We start from the raw sequence: 20,619 nt of genomic DNA, 5'->3' as shown, positions 1-20,619 counted from the left end.
TTAAGACTATAATACTTCAGCCCCTGCCCTCATATAGTAAGTGCACATGCTCAAAAAACCTCTTAATGAGTAAGCTCTGCAAGGATCTGGCTTGTCATGTGGCTCGGGCTTCTTGGTTTCATGCTGCCAAAATGAAGTTAGACATTTTAAATGTATCTATCATCTTTTCAATGCCATCCTAGGGTGTCACTGCTTCAGCTGGCACAGAATAGGATAAATCTTGGCATCTCTGAGTCAAGATATCACACCATTGTGAACAGTTGTTTAAATTATGACTGTCTGCCTTCATTCTGCTTATTCCATAGCATTCTGTGGTGTTCTTTCCACAACAAATTATAGCAAACAGCTTCAAGGTAATAAAGCTTCCAGAATAAAGAAACTCCAAAAGCACATATTCAGTTTTTATTTTATTAAAACAAGATTTGTTCTGCTGAAGGAATGAATGAATTTATTACTGCAAAATAAACAAGGAACAAAACCTTTGCTTCTGGGCATGCTCAGAACTATGCTATTACAAATTTTTCTAAAAAATATTATCAGGAATGCTCTAATTCATCAACATTAAAGGCAAAAATTCAGTGATTTTAGTTACGTTAGTGAGAGAGATATATTTTACTTTTCCTATCTTTCCCCAAAACACCAAAAGCTGAAAAACATCTATTTCCAGTATGAGTTCAGATTGTTCTCAGGCAGAATGACCCTAAGGGAAGAAGAAAGGAAGACTGGCAAAGGAATCAAGAATTATCTTTCCACTCCTGTTTCACACTATTCAGTGAAGTAAAGCAGACTCCCAAGCACAGGAGCACCTGTGGCAACCTGCTCTCAGCACTTCAGACTGGGACAATGTCCTTTTCTGACACCTGTCACTGATTTACTTCCAAACAGAACATACTGCCCTGAAATTTAGCTCTTTACAATATAAAAAAAGAAATCCAAAAACAGGACTGAGAAAAACAATGAAAACAATAAATCTGAAATAAAATGAGCAAAAGATACAACAGAGAAAGAATATCCAGCAACAGCACTGGATGAGTCTGTAGTAGCGCTGTGTCCTTACAAAACCACATCATGTCAAATGACCACAGGCAGAAGAGATAGAGAAGCAGATAAAAAAATTACAACATCAAGCAAAATTATGCAAAATACATTATCAATAACAAGAATATGAAAACCACAAAACAAATTCTCATTTGGGCAGAAATTTAGCATGAAACTTAAACAACTTCAGATGAAGGCATAGGCTCATAATAAACAGAAATATCTCATTTATCTGAGTTCCAGAGAAGGGTACTTTCATAACACAATTATAAGAACAAACCCATCAGAAAGAACAAGAGAGCAAAAAAATCCTATCAGAAAATTAACTGAAGAACTGTGAGGTGCAAGAGTCAGATATCTAAAGTTTTGAGGGATTGCTATTTTATGTTTGGTTAGCACCTGGCACAATATGACTGGGTCACACTCATGATTCACAATACTAGTGAATAATAAAAATCTATCTGCCTAGAATAAGATTGTTTTGAAAGGTTGAATGAGTACTTTATATGTGGAGAGACTTTTTAAAAATTATGAAATGTATAATAAAAATAAACTTACAGGTCTTAAACTTAAAATTGCATGTGTATTGAAGATGACATGGTAACATTTTTCTCAACTATTGAAGAAGGTACTGGTTCTAACTGCTGCCAATCTAATTCAAAAAGCATGACTTTATTCCTCTCTACTCCAGCTCTTTTCTTGCTTCTGTCTATTAAGATATGCAAACATACTGACAAAACATTTTGGTCCACTAACATTAAAAGAACCCAGTCCCCGCTCCCTCCCCAAAAAAAACCCACAAAAGGAAAAAAGAAAAAAAACAAAAACAGAAACAAGAAACATCACCCAGAAAACAACGAACCTGCCCACCAATTTCAGAGAGAAAGTATTTCAGTTTTCAAGTTTGCTATTTGTGTAGACTTCACAATCATGCTTTAACGTATTGGCCACGCTGCTAATGAAACAATGTTCTATTCCGTAAGGGCAGAAAGTGTATTACTTATCTAACAGGAAGTGCTTGCCTATTTCATGAGACCCCCAGAATTTTCTTCTTCTTGCACATGATATTGAGTATTTTTGCAATATTTTGGTTTGCAAATATGTTCATAATTCTCCTTCCAAAGCAGTTTCTGCATTTACTTCTCGTATCACAGTCTTTTCCTCTTTTTCCTAGTGGTCAGTGAGCATGCACAGAAGAGGTTTCTAAATACTCAGAAGCAAGGCATAAATTAACATCAAAGCCTACAGTAAACCTTATTTTGACAAGGTTAACCACAGAAATGTCTCCAGATTTGTACCTCAAGTCTTATTCTTCTAATAAATTCTTACACTTCATACTTTTTTTTTTTTCTTTTTTTTTTTAAAGGAAAATATATAGCTACTTACACTTTTATTTAAATATAACATTTTTCTTCTAAAAACCCCACCCTGATAAGAGGGTGTATTATCAAAAACAACAAAAAAAGACATTACAGTCTAAAAATATTAGTCATTTTATAGTCCTCAACACATTTTTATTACTCAAGATTTCAAGGAAAAGTTGTGCACTGGAGTAAGACAAATGTACAATGAATGAGTATGGAGAACAGTATTTCGACTCTAAACAAATATACACTAGTGTTCTTAAAGTACAATGTGCATTAAAACTTATTCACACACAAACAAATTCATGCTCTTCACATGTGAAATACTGTGAAAAATAAGATGGAAGAAGTTAGATAGGAAAACATTCTTGTATCATAAAAATATGTTAGAATGGGACTTATCTATAGTTAAAGCTTTGCTTTAAAACAAACTTTATTTAAAAGTCTTCTTTTGCTTTATCTAAAAATTAGCCTTTCTATAAAAACCATTCCTTTAAAACTTTGCTTTAAAAACATCAGTTTTATATTAGACAAAATATTAAATTATACAGGCACAATTAGTTGAGGGCTATAAGACTTTATAATATAGCCCTTCATTTTCCAGTGACTTGCAATACAATCATACAATTCTGTCTACTGACAACAATAGGAAAATTCATCCATAGAAATCAACCTTTATATAAAAAAAATAAATTAAAACAAATAAAAAAAAATCTGTCAGACCACATTTGACTCATAAAGGAACTTGCTTTCCAGCTGACACATGCACATCTTTTATTTATCTAGGGAAATATGCATATACATGAAAAAAATCTCCAAAATATTCTCTGAACATGTGGTTTATGATGACAGCTTTTATATTTCCTTCAGATACTGTATATTAAAATAAACCATTTCTAAGTCTACCTTTATCTCAGTCCAAATCTGCGACCCTTGACATTTCAGAAAGAAGTGAATGAAGAATCAAGAAGGATTTTGTTTTCTGAGGGGAAAATGTGCAGATATGTTCAATGCCAGAGACAGCAGGGTCTGGTCTTTTCCATATTTTAATTGTGTCCTGAAAAATGTATTGTACCATTAGAAAATTTATGAAGACCTTCAAGGTAAAATAGATTATATAATATATCAAACTGAAGATCTGAAAACCAAAGCCTGGATTATGATGATGTTTAACTACGTGTTTAATTTACTGTGAATGAACCATTAATCTTGGGTTTTAAAGCACAGAAACATCTGTAAGACTGGCTTTATGTCTCCTAATCACATTAAATAAACTGTCATCATAACAACTACTAAAAGAAAAAGAAAATTAAGCTAAAACACCCTGGGTTTGGTTTTTTTTGCCATAAAACTATAGCAGATGGAACATCAATGGCCAAACATGAATCTCTATGGAATAATTTTAATTCAACCAGGTTTTTTAACCAAACATTTGAACTCTAATACATTTAGATGGATGTTGTGTTAGGTTTATTTAAGTATTTTACTGAAAATTCAGAAATAAAGTTTCTATTCTAGTCTATAAAAATTTAACCAACACAGAAAAGCACAGAACCCCAAACTCAAGGCTGACATTCTGAAACAACTTACTGCTATTTCTTTGCATTAAAACTTTTCCATCCCCCTCACTAAGGATGTGAAATTCACCTACAAACTTAATAAGTTATTAAAAAAAAAAAAAAAAACAAAAAAAACCAAACCTAACCCTTTATTTTAGAATTTGAGATTTCACTTCAGCCACCACCATTTGAACAGTCCCCTATGGAGACATTATTTCCTTACCAGCATGGTCCATTATTGCTTGATGAGAGCCCACAGTGACTTTTAGTCCAAAAAAAATGCTTTGGACATGGTTTCAGGAACAAAGAAGTCAATAGAAAAACGTGTAAAATTATATTTCATTTCAAGAAAGCACTGAATTGATCTGAATTGTATCATACTGTATTATTTTTAATGCCATTCCACAGGCAAGTATATATTATGTGTTGAAGAAGGTGCACATATACACAAAAACAAAATACATACATAAATTTCAGCCCCGATTGATGTATCTTCATTAAATTTCTAGCATAGCAATTGAGTCATCTCCTGCACTTTAGAATTATGTGAAAAAATTAAAATAGGCACAATTAATTAACATAGCTTGTAAATTACCCTATTATAGTGCACTGTTATGCATGGATAATACCATAATAACAATATGATACCATTCAAGGTAATTTTGCTGGTACAGGTGAAGACTAGTCAATATGATTCTAAGTGCTTTTAAATCAAATCCACAATTTCTGCAGCTTTACACAGTAGAACAGTGCAATATATTGTGTCCCCATATTCCAGGAACAAGAGCTGAATTTACAGTTGTATTTGTTTCACATTAGACTGGCTTTGCACTTTCTGGAGCTCTAGCACTTCCCGGAGCTCTAGCACTTCAACCGCGTTGTCTATGACCTCCTTCTTTTCCCCTTCCTTCTTCCAGGTGCTGGCTATAAAAAAAAAAAGAAAAAAAAAAGTTCTTTTGGTAGCTAGCTCTCACCTGGTAGAACAAGACAGTTTTGAAGTAATGGTACAGCAGAAGTCCTTCTAGAGGGCCGGTTCACAGTGCCAGGATGACCCCGATCTCCACTTACTTCCCAGTTCCTGACTTTGGAGGAAGCTTGCTCTGGTTTCTTGGGAAAAGATTCTGATGTGACTTTCCGCCTTTTTTCAGGAATCCCTGTTACAACTGTTGAGTTCAGAAAAGCCCTTTTTGGTTTCCTCCTCACCTTTAATTTTTTAGCATCAGGCTTTTCTTTCTTAGGGTGCTTTCCCACTGTAGTTTTCCTTGTCTGGCACCTATGGATGGAGAAAGCAGATTTATGGGCACAAGGCTGAAGTTGTCTTCTCAACCCCTCTTTCCGCTGTTTTTCAGCTCGGGACGTTTGTTTGCTTGTGGTTACTCTGTTTCCTCTCCTCCCAATAGTACATTTGACAGACTTAGATCCTGCAGCCTTTCTGGAAAAAACTGGTTCTTTATTAGTGCCTTCTTTTCTCTTCCATAGTGCTTTTGGAGTCTCCCTCTCTAACCACTCGCTCCTGATGGAGGTCAGAGGAGTTTTGGTAATTCTATTAAATGGAATTAATCTATAATCACCTTCTATCACAGAATTCAAAGGTGAAATGATTAGGTGTTTAAAAGAGTTCTCAGACGCAAGACAATCTGTTCTTTCTGTGGAAACAGAAGGTCCATCTGCCTTTTGACTTGAGGCTGCATCATTCCCTTTATCTCGATCTGGCATGAAAGATGCTGAAGAACTGCAAAAGTCTGACCAATTGAGTGACTTTGATGGTGTGCTTTCTCTCTGTGTATCAGCTAGTTTCTTCATGTTTGCATCAAAGCTGAGACTTCTGAAAAGCTGTCGGACATGAGAGGGCTTTTTGGCCTTCTCTCCAACTGTACTCTTTGGAGGAGTTTTCAGAATTCGATTTGTCAGTGGGTCATAATATTTGAGAGAACACTGTTTGTATTTATACTTTACAGAGTCCTTGCTATCTGTGGAGTGATGATTTTTCCTCATTTTGGGAATATCTATAGGTTTACCTTTGCACTGTTTTACCTCTGGGCATGAGAGCACATACACCACTGTCTTGGGCTGTATAGGACTCATGATCTTGCTATAGGACTCTGGAAGTTTAAGGGCACATAGTCTAGTTTTCATGTTTGGAGTTTTTTCATTCTCCAGCCACGCAATGCTTGCTTTCTGATCAGCTGGATCAGATTCTCTTCTAGACATTTTCCTTTTTGCTACAGGGTAGTTCAGCAGACTTGTTTGGGTGCCATGGCTGACTTTAACCACCTGACACCTTGAAGCCAGGCGCCATGTCCTTTTCCTAGGCATTTTTACAATTTGTGGGTTGCATAGTATATCTGAGGCTAAAGATGGGTTATCAAAATCAGAGCCACCACTTAAAGCATCATTAAATTCTGGCAACACTTTAACTGGTGCACTTTCTGTTCTATTACCCTCAATAATATTGATCCTTTTTTCATCCTTCTGCTTTTTTTTCTTCATTCTCTTCCCTGTACATTTGGCTGAGGATTCACTGTTAAAATAGCAGCGAAAACGACCTTCCCTGAAATCACGCACAAGTTCTTCAATTTTTATATCATCTTCATACATTATCTGAGACCAAGTTTTTCCCACAAAAGAAGGAGGCACGTGAGGCAGGGCTGGAAGAACTGGTTCTTCGGTATGAACTACGACATCCTTTTTCACTGCTTCTGTTTTCTCTAACGACTCAGTTTTTAAAACAGAAGAGAGCTGTGTTCCATAGTCTTTATCCTGCAAACATACTTGGACCTCTTTCAGGAATTCTATATCTTTTATAGCTGCCTTGGGTAAATCTGTTCCTACCTGTATTGGTGCATCACAGTCAAAACTCATTTCAGAGCCCTCTAAATTAGTATGGTCCAGAAGTGACGAAAAAGGTACACTGGGATTATTCTCTTCTTTGAAATCAATTTCTTCAGATGTAGTTTCATGGCAGTATTTCAAAATTACATCTTCAATAGTTGCATCCACTGAACTTTCATCACCTCTGACTGTCTTTGCATTTTTGCATCTTGCTAGTTGTGGGGATGTCCCAAGATCTAGGGAGCTGCTCATACCCACAGTATCCCTGAGACGGAGATCAGACACCAAAGTTTCATCCTGAGTTCGTAAACTATCTCGCTTTGAGAGAGATTGACCTGAGGTAATAAAGGAAGAATTGCTGTGGCTGTGTGTAGGATTCTGATGAGAAACTGAAGGGCGTTTTGGGTGACCCAGTGCTGGAGCAGGATTCAAGCGTGGGTTCAGTAACACATCACTATTGCAGACCTCCATTGCTCTTTCATCATATCTGCCATGCGGAAACAGATTTGATGCTGCCAAATCCCTAACATTTTTTCCTGTTTTAGGATTAACAGAGGAACTGTGGCTTGTAGGACTGAGAGAAAACTGCTGAGGTACAGTGCTCACAGCTGTAAACTGACCTTCATGGCTATGATTTGCAATTCGAGCATTTTTCAGAGTTACCCACTTCTTATCACTACAAATGCCAGTAGACTGCTGGGATATTCCTGGAACATGTTCCCGGCCTCTTTGAAGTTTTCGAAAACCTCCTTGTGTAACAGAAATTTTCTTTGTGCTCTCACGAGACAGGCATGGAACAGAAGAGCCTATTTCACAAATGGATTCCTGGTCTTTGCTGGAATTCTGTTTCTCACTGTTCCTCTTTTTCTGCATCTCTTCCGAGGACAGGTGAGAAATTCTAGGAGCCTCCAAAGTGATGGGGAGTGGCATGTCATCATAGGTTGGTCTAAAGGGGAGGGGAGAAAAAACAGCTTATATATATACTGTAAATATGCTTAAAATTTTTCAAACAACAGCAGTATGGGGCTTTTTAAGAGTCATTACCTAGACTGCATCACTTCTAATGAACAAGCTGAAATTATGGTTTCTGCTACTCTAGCAGAGATATTCAATTTCTTAAAATTATGGAGGGGGAAAAGCTCCACAAAGCTAAAGATAACAATTTGGGCATTAGTCTATCACCCTCTCTATGTAATCATCAATTAAGAATGGCCAAACATAGATTACAATAATTTTATAAATACAGCAAAGCAGGAAAAGTAAAGATACTTCCTTTGTTTGAAGTGGTAAGCCTGTAAAGAGATAATTTCACTGGTCATACTATCATTACTTAAAATTGAGCTTTTGTAGAGAAATGGAATAAAATCATTGTTGAGTAGTAATGACCTTTTCCCTAAAAAACATGGCTGCCTGATAGGAACTCTGCACATGTGGCCAAGGAATTCCATGTTTACTGTTTCTCACAGACATACCACAGCTTCTGACTCACTCCTGTAAGAAGCCAAGTTAGGATTGTTCAGTCTTGCTGTGACAACAGATTTTTCTGTATTCTGTATCTAGCAGTTCTGTCTTTAAGACAGCCTCAAACACAAGGGTTTATGACTTCCAGAATGAACACAGCTGACAGATATGGAGTATTTTTCCTATGCAACACAGGAACCCACAAGGCTACAATGTGTAGCAGCCAGGCAAATCCAGTGAAAACAATTTTTAAAATATGTAAATATAACTGAAGAAGAGAATATTGTGTTTCACTCAAAAATTATAACCAGATCTTGCGAGACCCAAATGGATGCTTACTTTAATACATGGCAGGCATCAGCTAACAGAAGTACTGTGAACAAATTTTATAGTACAGCAATTTCCTTGGTTATATAACTAAGACTACATACAGCTAAGGGGATATACAAGACTGATTAAGCAAGAGAAATCTCATATAATGAAACACTGGAAAAGAACTATTACTACATGAATGCAAAGTAATCAAATACATCAGATAATCAAACAATGCCTATCATCTGAAGGGCTGTTTTGCCCTTACATGAATTCTTGGTCACCTAAGCTATCAGTGGTGTTATTTCAAATCCATGAGGGGTGAAAAGAATTTAAAAGTGCAGAGACAACAGTAAAGCAATATACTTGCATGCTGTTTATATAAATACATGTCTTTCTAAATTGTCTTCACTGAGCAAGTTACACCTCAAATGGGCCAAATGTACTGCTCAGCAGTAGAACAGAAATAGGAATTCCTAACACATGCATTCCACTAACACATATTTAGAAAAAAAGCCTTCTGTATTATACCTGCTGTCATGGTATCTGTGGGGATGATGCTGTAAAACATCTTGAAGGAAACGCTCCATCAAGCTACTGGTACCCATACGATTCCTACAGTATGTTGTAAAATGCCTGTGCTGGGAGCTGAAAATATGCTGGTGAAAGATACAACAGATGATTAGTCTAATGCTACTGCTAACACACAGGAATATATGCTATTCCTAAAAATTCCTTTCCAGGTTAAACATTACACCATTGCTATGAAAATATTTAAATAAACAGAAAAACCTTCTTTTACTATTTTAAAATCTTAATTGAGATTTTAAAATATGCTTAGGCAGTCTCAAATAATACTAAAATGTATTGAAACATCTTTCTGAGTCAGAACTTGCATTAGTGGTTCTGGTAGCTGCTGACAAATCTCTTCTAACTAGTAAAAATACTCTCACAAATCTCCCAGCTGCTCACAAATCTCTTAACCAGAACAAATACTATAAATGCAGCTATAAATTACTTATAATATTCTTGAACTTCATATGAGCAAACATCCTATAATTCACTCTAATTAACAAGAATATTCTTAAGTGTAGAAGATTAAATAGGCTTCTACTTCCTAATTTAAAAAGTCTATAACACAGGACACTAAAAAAAGAACTGAAAATGGTTGATCAAACATCCCCAGCCTTGATATCTGACATATTACTAGAACCCATATACTTTAAAATATATAGAGATCTCAAGATTAAAGACAGAGAAAAAACCATAATGGATGCAATGCAGAGCTGTGTGGCACTTTGAAAAAGCAGACTGCAGCAGCTGTGCCACTCCACTGGCATCTTTTACAACAGGTAACAAAATAGGCAAGGTATCTTCCTCAGGCCACGTATTGTGCAATTCACAAACTGCTTATTTTTCACTCAGTATTGGCTGTTCAGTGTAGAAACTGATATTTATTAGTTGATAAGGCCTTTAGTTACTCCCTGCTATCTGCTGCCAAATTATGCAGAAGCTGTCTCACCTGTTCCAGATTACTGTAGTGTACATGGCAACAGTTGCAGTATCCTTGTCTATTTTGCGCAGGGGATGCTCCAGGCTGAGGATGTTCTTGCCCTCTTCTGTGTAAACTGAAAGAAGCAGGTAATATTATGTTGGATTGTTTAATCCATGTCCTTATCATGGAAATTCAAAATATCTATCTTTCTAAAGATGGGAAAAACTTGCAAAATAAATTTTTCTGTTTCAGACTTTTTAATGGTAAGTGGGACTATGTATTTGAAAGTATTCTCAAGCAAATGTCACTAAAGTACTTCTTCCTTAAATGCAGAACAAAGGATAACAGCTTAAAGGCACAGTTAGCTGAAATCTGAAAATAATTGCCTCTAAAGAAAAGGGCAGTCATCTTTTCATTTGTCTGTTTGTTAGCATTTTGAAATAAAAGAAAAAAAGACCACAAACACTTGACATCCACACAGTAGTTTGGAGCACTACAATGTGCCTTCCCCACAGTTTTTAACAGTACCTGGGTGTAAGATACAAAGGACCTCCAATCATACAATTAATCCATTTTGTGCCACTGTCATCCATTACACAAGGTAACAGATAAGGCTGAAAAGCAGATTCTTCCAATTTTACTCTGGTAAGCAGTAAGCTAGATGCCAGCTAGATCATCACCTAACTTACCTCCTACTGCTGTCTTGTAGTGGAGAGCCCTCAACACCACGTCTTTGGATTCCTACAGGAAAACAAAAACAACCGAGAAATAAACCAAGCAAACATGCATACAAAACACAAAAACCAACAGAGTATCAAGGAGATGGAGAGCTTTTACCTGCAGCTAGCTACTTCTCTTACACTACATTTGTCAAAACTACTTTTAAAGTAAGAGAAAAGGTTTAGTAAGTTCAAAAAAAGCACAAAGAGATCCATTTGTCCAAAAAGTTCATCCAACAGCTTCGTAAAATAAGCTTTACTCTTTCATAGCTGAGGTGAGTGAGTTTTTCTACTAATCTGTCAGGGTTCAAGACTAGGCAATCTACACTGGTACTGCAACATCCATGATCACTGAGATAAAATGTAAAGTGTCTCAAACAGCTTACAACAGGACAAGAAAATTACACCTACATGGAAACTTAGTGGATGATTCAGAAGTCACTCCTTCCATCTAAGTTCCGTAATGAAATTTAAGAAATCAAAGTATGCAACTGAACTATAAGGTGAACTAATGCTTCTATCGATAGTTATTACATTTTTAAATGTAACTGCAACAAAAACTACTTTGAATTTTATCAACTTCTTACCTTGTGCTGACGAAGCAGAAGCTTCATCAGATTGCTTGATTCTCTCAAACATCTGTAAGTAAAAATTTTTTCAAGTCAGTCCAGCCTCATACTTACAGTATCCTGAAGCTCCTCCTTCAGTCCAAGCTACAAGCTCTCTAGAAGCTCGAAACTGTTTCAGCTATAGACCAGTACTTCACAGAATCACAGAATGACCAGGTTGAAAGAGACCTTCAAGATCACCGAGTCCAACAGACACTTGATTTAAAGAAAGCTGCATTCTAAAAAGAAACTTCTGCTTTACTAGGTTATCCTATTACATTTAACAGTATGTTTTAGCTTTGCTAGAAGGGGCTAACTTTTAATTATTGAAATCAAATACTATACTTATGAGCACACTCTGTAAGGTTATTAAACAATAACCTTGTCTAATTAATTTAATTGCTTAATTTCCTAAGTTACTTTAACAATTAAGACAAGAGATATACATAAGAAAACCCATATGAGACCTGCACCACACAAAGTAATTATCTGGGCTGGAAAAGTAATCCTTATTACTCAAAAGATCTGTAAATAAATTTTGAATCTCACAGTTTTTAATAAAAATATGACTGCAGCAACAAGCAGTTGCATGCTTTAGGGTGTCCAAACACAAAGGACTTCCAGGTGTCACACAGGCCTTTTACATGGAACACAAGCATTTAAATCCGCTTTCTAGTACTTACCTTAGAGTCACCAACCTTCCTCATCCACCAAAGCTGACTCCAGACTAGCAAGCAATAAATGTTGAACAAGAGGCCATTTGCAGTGCAGGACACTTTTCTCATCCCATCTGGCAACAAGGAAGTTAAAGAGCTTTTTAAAATAACATTAATAATGCATGTATTACATGCCCTAAGGCATGTAAATTTTTCTGTATGATTTTGCAAACAGTTGAACAAATGGATAAATCTTTTTGAAGTCTGCAGCACATATTTTTTAATATGGAAGTAATTTCAACAGTCTTTCCCATATAAATGTTAACCATTCCTTCTGGAATAACTTTGTTTCTTCTTTCTTCCTCAAGAGCCCCGTGTATTAAACATTGTTGTCATTTGCCAGACTGTACACTGCTCATGATAAAATGCCTGGGCTATAACTGTTATAGCAGTTATGGTCAGAAGGAATATCTTAATAGCTCAACTTTAAACATGCCCCTCGCTCCCCAAAACAAAACAATCCACCAAAACACCAAACTCCCTCTACTTCCCATAGTGTTGCAATTTATGTAGTAATAAAAAAGGGACTACAGCTATAAATCCACAAAGGATTTTTCAGATGTCCAAGGAAAGACTGCATAATTCTGCCTTAGTAAGATATTTACAGGAACTATCTCAAACTGTTGGATTAAGAGAGAATAATATCTGCTAAATATTAAGATTAAATGTTTTACAACAAAAAAAAATCCTTTAAATTGTAACAAATGTATAAGCAACAAGTTACATACAGAAATATCTGATTTTGCAAAATTCTAATCAAGATATTTTAGCAGCTGTCTCTAAAACAAATGCTTCGTTTTGGCTTCATTGAATTACTCTGTTTACAGCAGGTAGAGAATGAAAAACTTCAATAATATTTAACAACGCAACAAAAGGGTATGAAACGTACACATAAAAAAAAAAAGAAAAAAATAATAATTAAAAAAAAAAAAATCAGCTCTGCATTCTGATAGTATCTGGGTGCCAAAGGCATCAGATAAACTCTCCAGACAGTGTCACTCTTGCACCGCAACAAGTAAAATATAAAAGGGTGAAAAGGCAATAAAAACTGCACCTCGAAATACACCTCATAAACACCTCTGCCACCCCTTCACCTGTGAGCAACTGTGCTGGGCGGGCAGAGGGAGAACAGGAGGGGAAACTCTCCCCTAAACAGAGGGACTTGCCGTCCCACAGCACTACCACCACCAGGGAGGCGGCAGCTCCTCTCAGGAGCGGCCTCACCGCAAGGCGCGGGTCCCGTCCCGGCTGCACCGAGCCTGCCGTGCCCGTCCCGCCTCGCCCCGTCTCCCGCCGGGCCCCGCCGCCCGGGGCGGAGCCGCAGGGCCGGCCGGCAGCCGAGGCACCGGGGCCGGCCGGGCCCGCGGGAGCTCCGCCCGCCCCGCCGGGACCCGGCACGCGCCGCCGAGCGCTGAGGGCACGCTGAGCGGGACCCGTCCGCTCCCGATTCCCCGCTCCCGGCGCCGTCTCACCTCCATCACTCCCCGTTCGCTCTTCAGCGCCGCGCTGGGGTCAAGGGACGCCATCCTCGGCTTCCTGCTCCGGGTCGGCGGGCCGCTCCCCGCGCCGGGAACGGCGGGAGCTGCAGTTCCCAGGCCGTCGCTCCCGGCCCTGCCCGGGCGCCTCCCGCCCTCAGCGCCGCGCTCCGCCCGGATCCCGGCCCGCGGCCGCCGCGCGGACCGGGCTGTGGGGAGCTGGCTCGGCGCAGCTCGCACGGTGCCCCAAAACTTCGCTTTCTCCAGCCCAGGTGCTGGAAAACTGCGCCAGAACACCTCGGGGTGGCGTCTTTTTGTCAGCCCCGGCTGGGTGTTACGGAAAAGTAACCTCTTAGCTAAGTTTCATTTCAACAATTGTACTTGGCATTTTCTCCTTCATAACACATTATTTCATATACTTGAGAGCAGGCTAAGCCATATTTAAATTTTTTTTTTCTTTATTTTCGGCCGCTAGAAGTAGCGTGCTCTACGTGGTATGGCTTGTTCAAGTAGGTTTTATCAGAACGTTAAGATCTGACTTATCAGAGTTAAATGCTAGAGCTGCTTCTCTTACAAGTGGGCTTAAGAATGTGACCTTACCTCAGGTTCTCTTACTTTCAGTTACAGGGTTCTGGACCTTTTTCGTCTCCTATGGGAAGCCAGCCGTTGCATATTTGTCTCATGATGCTGAAGCAGCAGGGTATTACAAGCAATCCAGGCAGACACAAAGTCAACACAACACCCTTATGTGTGAAGACAGGTGCAGATACAAGCTTGGATTGTGCAATGGAGGGAAAACAATCTTGAATGCACTGTAATACGGAAAATTTAAAGAGGTTGATGTAAAAAGGCACTGCTGTGTGGCTGTGTGATTATGAAACCATAGCTTAGAAATGTCCACCCACGCTGAGCAAGTAATTCAACACAAATTTCAGATGACAGAAAAGTAGGAGAAGGCCTCTCTTGTGGAGGGTTGAATTTAGTTGCTGTTGGAGTCTTTTGATACATGCATACCTATGAGTGTATCTTTCTTGCTGAAAAATAAATACTTATTACAAAACAAAAGTCGCCTGATGATATTTTGTTGCCTAGTATGATACACAACTTCAGAAAACTGGAAGTTTTAGATGAGAGCATTTGCACGCATGGAAGGCTCAGGCGTGTGCCCAAATTATTGCATGTCAGCAGAGCTTCATTGTTTAAACACGTGGCAAACACATATATAGACATGTTATCTTAGGCTAAAATAGTTTACTTCTGGTTTATGGCAGGATTAGCGAGTTACTGTGGCTCAGCTAACTCTGTAGCTTGTTGAAATAAAGGAAGCTTGATTACAGCATTGAGGCACTGAAGTTTCTGTTCCAGAATGGCTCATGTGAAACTGAAGCCCTTTTTAGCAGTGAGAAATCTATGCAGTCCGTTTTATAATGACATAAAACTTGTCCTCAGAATATTCCTGAATATTTTTGTGAAATAGAATGTAACATTCTATCTCTTAGACTGTCACTCAAAGATAGCAGAACTTAGGCTTGTGTTTGCAAGTATTTTTTAGCTTTCAACTCTTTCTGTATTTATGAGCTTGAGGTTGCACCTTGATTCAAATTCATGTAAGGTATTGGGAGAGATTTCTTTCCTTCAGACTCCTCTTCCCTACTAGGAAACTACTCCTGACATATGTGCATGAGCATTGAGTAGGGCTGACAAACTTTCCTGCCCCTTAAAAAATTATACTTTCTCCTGATCTAAGCATCAGACTTTTTTTCTCTTTGGTGATATCTTTACTTATGTATTGAGATTTTTAAAACTGCCCCATACCTTTCACTCCTTTCTACTTTTACTTTGATTTATTGTGGTTTCCACGTCTGTTATCCAAATGTAAGTCAGAGTCATACCTATGAAATCATTAAGACAAATTAACAGACAGACTCTTTCCTAGAGTCTCAAATTTCTCCCAGCAGCTGGGTTCAGATTGGAAAAGAGAGAATGTAATGAAAGAAAATCAAGTTTGGTAGAACTAGCAGGAAACTCTTGGCTAGATTTTTACTTTGTTACATATGTACTTTATACATTCTGATGTTATAAGCATAATTTATCCTTAAATCATTGTTTTGGTAAAGTTCTTCAAAGGATCTGAGCTAAGTGTTGACTGACTGACAGCAGTTGAAGGTCTGGGGCTTGAGCCATGCAGAGATTACTTTTGCCAAATGTTCCCAAAGATGGGTTGCCAGTTTTAGCCTGGATTATAACAAGGCAGTGAGGCCACATGTGTAGATTTTAGAGAACTTCATATTCTGAGTAATCTTGGGGAAGAAGTATCTTTCCAACTTTACTGCTGAGTGGCTGTTCCATAGTGCCTGGCACTGTATTAAAACCTTTAATTCCTAGGAAGTAATTGTTGCCTTCCTCTGAAAAATCTGATGTTGGCCACTAACTGATATCAGGTATGAGACCTATGGAACAATTATCTGATCCTCTACAGTATTCCAATTTTCCACTTTAGTATGAATTTTGTGATATTTTAAATAAGATTTTTCAAAGTAAAAAAAAATAATTCCTCACAAGTGTAAAAGGCAAGGATAATCTGTTTACAAAACAGAGCTGCTTGTTTTCTTTGTTCTGCTTTACTCAAACAGTTTGCTGGAGTTCGCACATTACTATTTCACATTGATTCCTCTCTATAACAAGCATTTTTATCATTTTTTGAATAAAAAAAGTGTTTGAAAAAAAAAGGTCTTTTATTTATTTTGATATGGCACTGAAATTAAATGAAACAATTTTTTTCTCTTTTTTTAAAAGAGGCAAATTTATTATGGGCATTCTTGCTTTCTCATTATCTAAAACTGGACTTTGCTTTTTGTTTTGTATTCAAAGTTTTTTTAATTTTAGCATAAGAGCTTTACCTGAGCTAATAATAAAAATATCCTCAATATGCATAATGTTAGCTTAACCTCAAAACTTAAAAGATACTATTAAGGTTGTTGGTTTTGCTTCTCATTTTCTTGCCAGAGCAACCTTCTTAAGATTAAAAGTTTGAAACTTGAATTTTCTTAATTGCTTAATTTTTTAATCAATCAAAAAAGCTTGGTCGTTGTGTTATAATTGAAACATGATTGGGTAGTGACAGAAAAAAGTTTGAAATATCATTTAGACAGCTTTAAAAAATCACTTTTGAAATGCATGGGCTGGGCATTGTCTCCTAAAAATATTATTTTACTTGTAATCAGGTCTTAAATTTTTAAAAGGTAATTTGAAATACTACACAGTTTGACTCTTTTCCAAATATTTTATAAGAAAAAAATCCTCCCCTAGTCTATATTTTATTGTTATTTGGAGGCCATACTGCTGCTTTCACAGGCTTATGTTTTCAGGTTTTGGGTTCTACACATTTTTTTTACTAAAATTGCTCTCTATATTTTATTTCTGTATACATGTACAGAATAAAGATATTTTTATAATTATAGTACTGAGAAAAATTCTGGGATGCACTGAACCCAGAGGGTTTTATTACTCCTGTTAGGATTACTGTTGCTGTTCATTTGCTGGCAGGTTGTCCAGAAGGAACAGCTGAGGAGGCAGCTCTGAGTGGATTACTTTAAACAGTCTGGCTATGAAATGTATCCAAATCCAGGGTTTTCAAAAAGTTTCTGTATGATGGGCTTCTAATCATCTTACATTAGATTTCAAATCCATCCCCTAGCTTTCCTGCAATTGTTTTGAATCTCTACATTAGCTTAAATTAACTTGTTTTAGGGTGTTCTGTTCTAAAATAAAATGTAAATAAAATAAATTAGCAGTTGAGAAGTTTGTATGCTAAAGAGCATTCTGCTTTCAGAGAATATATTTTCATCATAAAATGCTGAATAGTTTACTGTTACAGTAATTTCTGTTTTCAGTTAAATGATTGTTTAGTCAGTTAATCTCTCCAAAATAACTCTGCCTGGTTTTTTAGGGAAGTGACATAAAGGAGAGGACTAGGTCAGTAACTAGGCTTGGGTTTGCCTGAAGGTGACTGCTCATGAATTGAAGGATATTCTTTGAGCTACATGTTGTGCATGGAGTTTTTTTTATAGCCTCAAAAACAGCAGTTCCATAGAATTTCTCTATTCTGTTTTTCCATTGTTTCGTTTCCATTTACCTTCAAATATAATACCAGTTTTAAAATTGTCTGATTTATATAGTCAGATTGACCCTTGAGAGTTGTAAGACTTTCACATATAATTGTTGATTACCAAATTACTTGGAAATATATGATAATTTCTGACATGTATGTGCTAGAAGATGGAGTGGAAAAGTGTGAGATGACTCCATTTCCTCCATGCTGAAGGGGACTCTGCAGCCTGGGAGCCTTCAGCTATGAAGGGAACAGAAACAGTAGTAGGTTCTTCTTTAACCACAGCTGGATAATGTGACTGAAATGCACTTATATTCAGAACTGAATTTATCTTGTCTGCATAACATCAAGTTTTATTTAGCCTGTTTTAAACCATCCTTTTTATTAAGATAAGGTAACAAATGAATGTGGCTTTTAATCAGATGTCAATGTGAGTGTCTTGAAATATTTTAAATACTCCCTTATAGCCTAACTCACATTTTGTCATAGCAGGAACTCATAGCATTTTTACCTAAGTAAATATTAATTCCCATTACTCCAGTAGGCAATACTATCTTTCTGATACAAAGAGATAATTTTCTCAAAGCTGCTTGGAGGGTTATTAATTCTGCTTATCAAGAATTTTCAAGCTCCCAGAAGTTTCAAACCAGCTTTTACCCCTTGTAATATTCTGAATTAAATGTTTATATACATCCATTTTAATGGAACTTTTTTGATTTTGACTAGATAATAGATATTAATTTAAGATAATCAGGAATGTAAAATGCTTCTGCAGCTTCCTTTCTGTAGTGTAATTTATAGGAGTTGAGGAGTTCCAAATATATATTCTATTATGTTGAGTCACTGGATGTTCTGCAGTCAGTTTAAGGTGGGGTCAAAATCTATTTCCAAGGTAGTTAAGTAAGTGTTATTTTTCTCTGCTCTGGCTGTTCTAAATAATGTAAAATTTTTTAAATGTTCCTGCAATAAACCACATAAAATATTTTCTTACATCTGAGAAAAAGCGGATTCTCTGCTTTACCATGGGAGTAATTTAAAGAAAGATTTCTTTATCCTATTCAGGAAGCAAGCAGAAATTTAAGCAAGAGTAGGTCTGGGTTTATTTCCCAAGGACGAAACTTAATCTTAGGCTAGGAATGCACTGGTAAGAAAAAACATTCACCTTTGAAAAAAGTCTCTTTCTCTTATAGTTTGAAAACACAGAGGTTTTCATAGAAAAAAAAAATTAAAAGGGAGAAAAATAACTTTTAAACAAAAAGCCTTTCATTTGATTTGTGTTTCTTCAGCGTTTCACATACTATTACTTTGGATCAGAGTTTAGCCTCTCTCTTTTTCTGATCAATTCTATGTTGTTAGATTGTCTGTGTTTCTAATACTGAAGTAATTGGAGTTCAATTTCTGGTTTGCACCCAAGGTAAATACAATTATTGTCATTTTCCTTTGCCTAGTCTCTCAGCCTGAAATGGAGAAGTGTCTGTTCCCTTCTCCACAAGCTTCCTTTCTCTTTTACAAGAAGGGAGACTATTTTTCTTGAAAAGACATGTAGCAACTTAAATATCCTTTATATAAAATTCTAAGTCAAATCTCTATATTCATGTAGATTCCGTATTGAGGTTCATGTTAAGTGCTGAATTTGGGTAATATAGTCTCCTTAAAAAATAGATTGCAAAGTAAGGAGGATTTAAAATTAATCTTTAGGTGTCTTGATAGAGCTTAAGAATTAGAACTAGAATGGACAAAGAAATATTGGGGGTTTAGCTGTCTCTTTACTTAGGCTGGTATCCTATGCCTCATCCCTTGAGCCCACTGCTGATTTATTAGACATGAGGGTGGCTTTGCTTTTATTGAAGGCAATGAAAGAGTTAAGGTTGACTTATACACTGAGTCCTTAACTAGTAAAGTGTTTTTCAAAGCATCTAATAATTTGCTTTGCCTCTATCACAATAGCAGGTTTATAGGGATTTATCAGCTCCCAGCTCATTAGAGGCTGAGAGCTAGGTGGGATTTAGAAGCAAAATTGTTATCAGAGAGGACAAATGCAGAGCAGTAGACAGAAACTTGCATTGGTTCTCCCTGTCTCACATTAATTTCTATAGATAAATAACTTAAATCCTTGTGGAGTCAGGGTTATGTGTTTCTCAAAATACATTTACATCCACTAAACAGAAAAATAATCTGGCAAATGTAGCTAACTGTAAAAAGCAACTTTAAAAGTACAAATGAATATGTGTTGAAACCACCAAGTCAGGAGCATCTCGTAACATCTATAGGTGATTGAGCTTGATTTAGATTTGATTTGTGTCAGCTTTGCACTTGGTGCTCAGGAAACATTCCTCATTGCAAGGAACTACTACCCAATTTAAAACCTTAGCATGTTCATAATTCGTAAGGAATGTCAGTGGCTGATCAAGTATTGTAAAGAGTAACCAGCAGGCTCTACAATACCACATGTGCACAGGTGTTTCTCTCAGTTAAGATTTTGAGCATCAATGATGCAAAGCACCAACCTTGTTTGATCACATGTGAGTCCTGTAGAGGCACCATGACTGCTAGCATATGTTTTCAGGGAACTGCTCAAATTTTGTATGAACATTCAGTTTTGCTCTGTGCCTTTTACAGGGAAATAGAATCCTTTTCAGTTTCTCTGTCTCCATTTTGTGTTTAAGACCAGCTGCATCTCAGTAATCATGGTAGCCAAGAGCCATAGCCTAATTAAGATTATCTAGTTGTCGAATAGTGAGGGGCAGGAACTGTGATTGTTTCCTTCATGCAAATCAGCTTGCTTTATGCCTTGTTATTCATCATAACAGCCTTCAGCAACTCGACTGTGAATTGCTAATAGCTGACTGCAGAACGTGAAACAGAAGCACCTCTTGGGTCAGGAGTTTTGCCCATTGTAGCATCATAATGTAATCATATTTGAACTATG

General features: G+C 37.0%; 1 protein-coding gene across 5 annotated transcripts; it reads right to left on the bottom strand.

The window, feature by feature from the left end:
- Positions 1–2,478: 2,478 nt before the first annotated feature.
- On the bottom strand, positions 2,479–14,366 carry ZDBF2 (zinc finger DBF-type containing 2). 5 transcript variants are annotated; one of them, XM_014249629.2, is made up of 8 exons: positions 13,577–13,657; positions 12,072–12,178; positions 11,368–11,419; positions 10,751–10,802; positions 10,089–10,194; positions 9,098–9,225; positions 5,030–7,739; positions 2,479–4,885 (listed from the first exon to the last, which is right to left on the bottom strand). In XM_014249629.2, exons 2-8 carry the CDS (start codon positions 12,171–12,173, stop codon positions 4,844–4,846), a joined length of 3,192 nt encoding a protein of 1,063 aa, XP_014105104.2. In that variant the 5' UTR covers positions 12,174–12,178; positions 13,577–13,657; the 3' UTR covers positions 2,479–4,843. The 5 variants fall into 5 exon arrangements, with proteins under 5 accessions (XP_014105104.2, XP_014105105.2, XP_087915258.1 ...); XM_014249630.2 differs by having other exon boundaries at positions 5,165–7,739; XM_088059132.1 differs by lacking the exon at positions 13,577–13,657 and adding an exon at positions 14,180–14,366 and having other exon boundaries at positions 2,479–7,739.
- Positions 14,367–20,619: the final 6,253 nt, after the last annotated feature.

The sequence above is a fragment of the Pseudopodoces humilis genome, chromosome 8 (genome assembly GCF_049639895.1).
Source record: "Pseudopodoces humilis isolate 2021_Gansu_Grassland_sample_001 chromosome 8, ASM4963989v1, whole genome shotgun sequence".
NCBI classification, from domain to species: Eukaryota; Metazoa; Chordata; class Aves; order Passeriformes; family Paridae; genus Pseudopodoces; species Pseudopodoces humilis.
Note: the sequence above shows the minus strand (reverse complement) of the source record. Positions and strands in the feature narration are given on the sequence as shown.

Bases quoted from the DNA above. Each gene is read 5' to 3' on its own strand.
- ZDBF2 (XM_088059132.1), bottom strand. From the start codon at position 12,173: ATGAGAAAAGTGTCCTGCACTGCAAATGGCCTCTTGTTCAACATTTAT. The intron at 11,420-12,071 runs GTAAGTACTAGA...TTTTACTTACAG, and splicing joins GGAAGGTTGGTGACTCTAAG to ATGTTTGAGAGAATCAAGCA. The intron at 9,226-10,088 runs GTGAGACAGCTT...ATCTTTCACCAG, and splicing joins ACTACAGTAATCTGGAACAG to CATATTTTCAGCTCCCAGCA.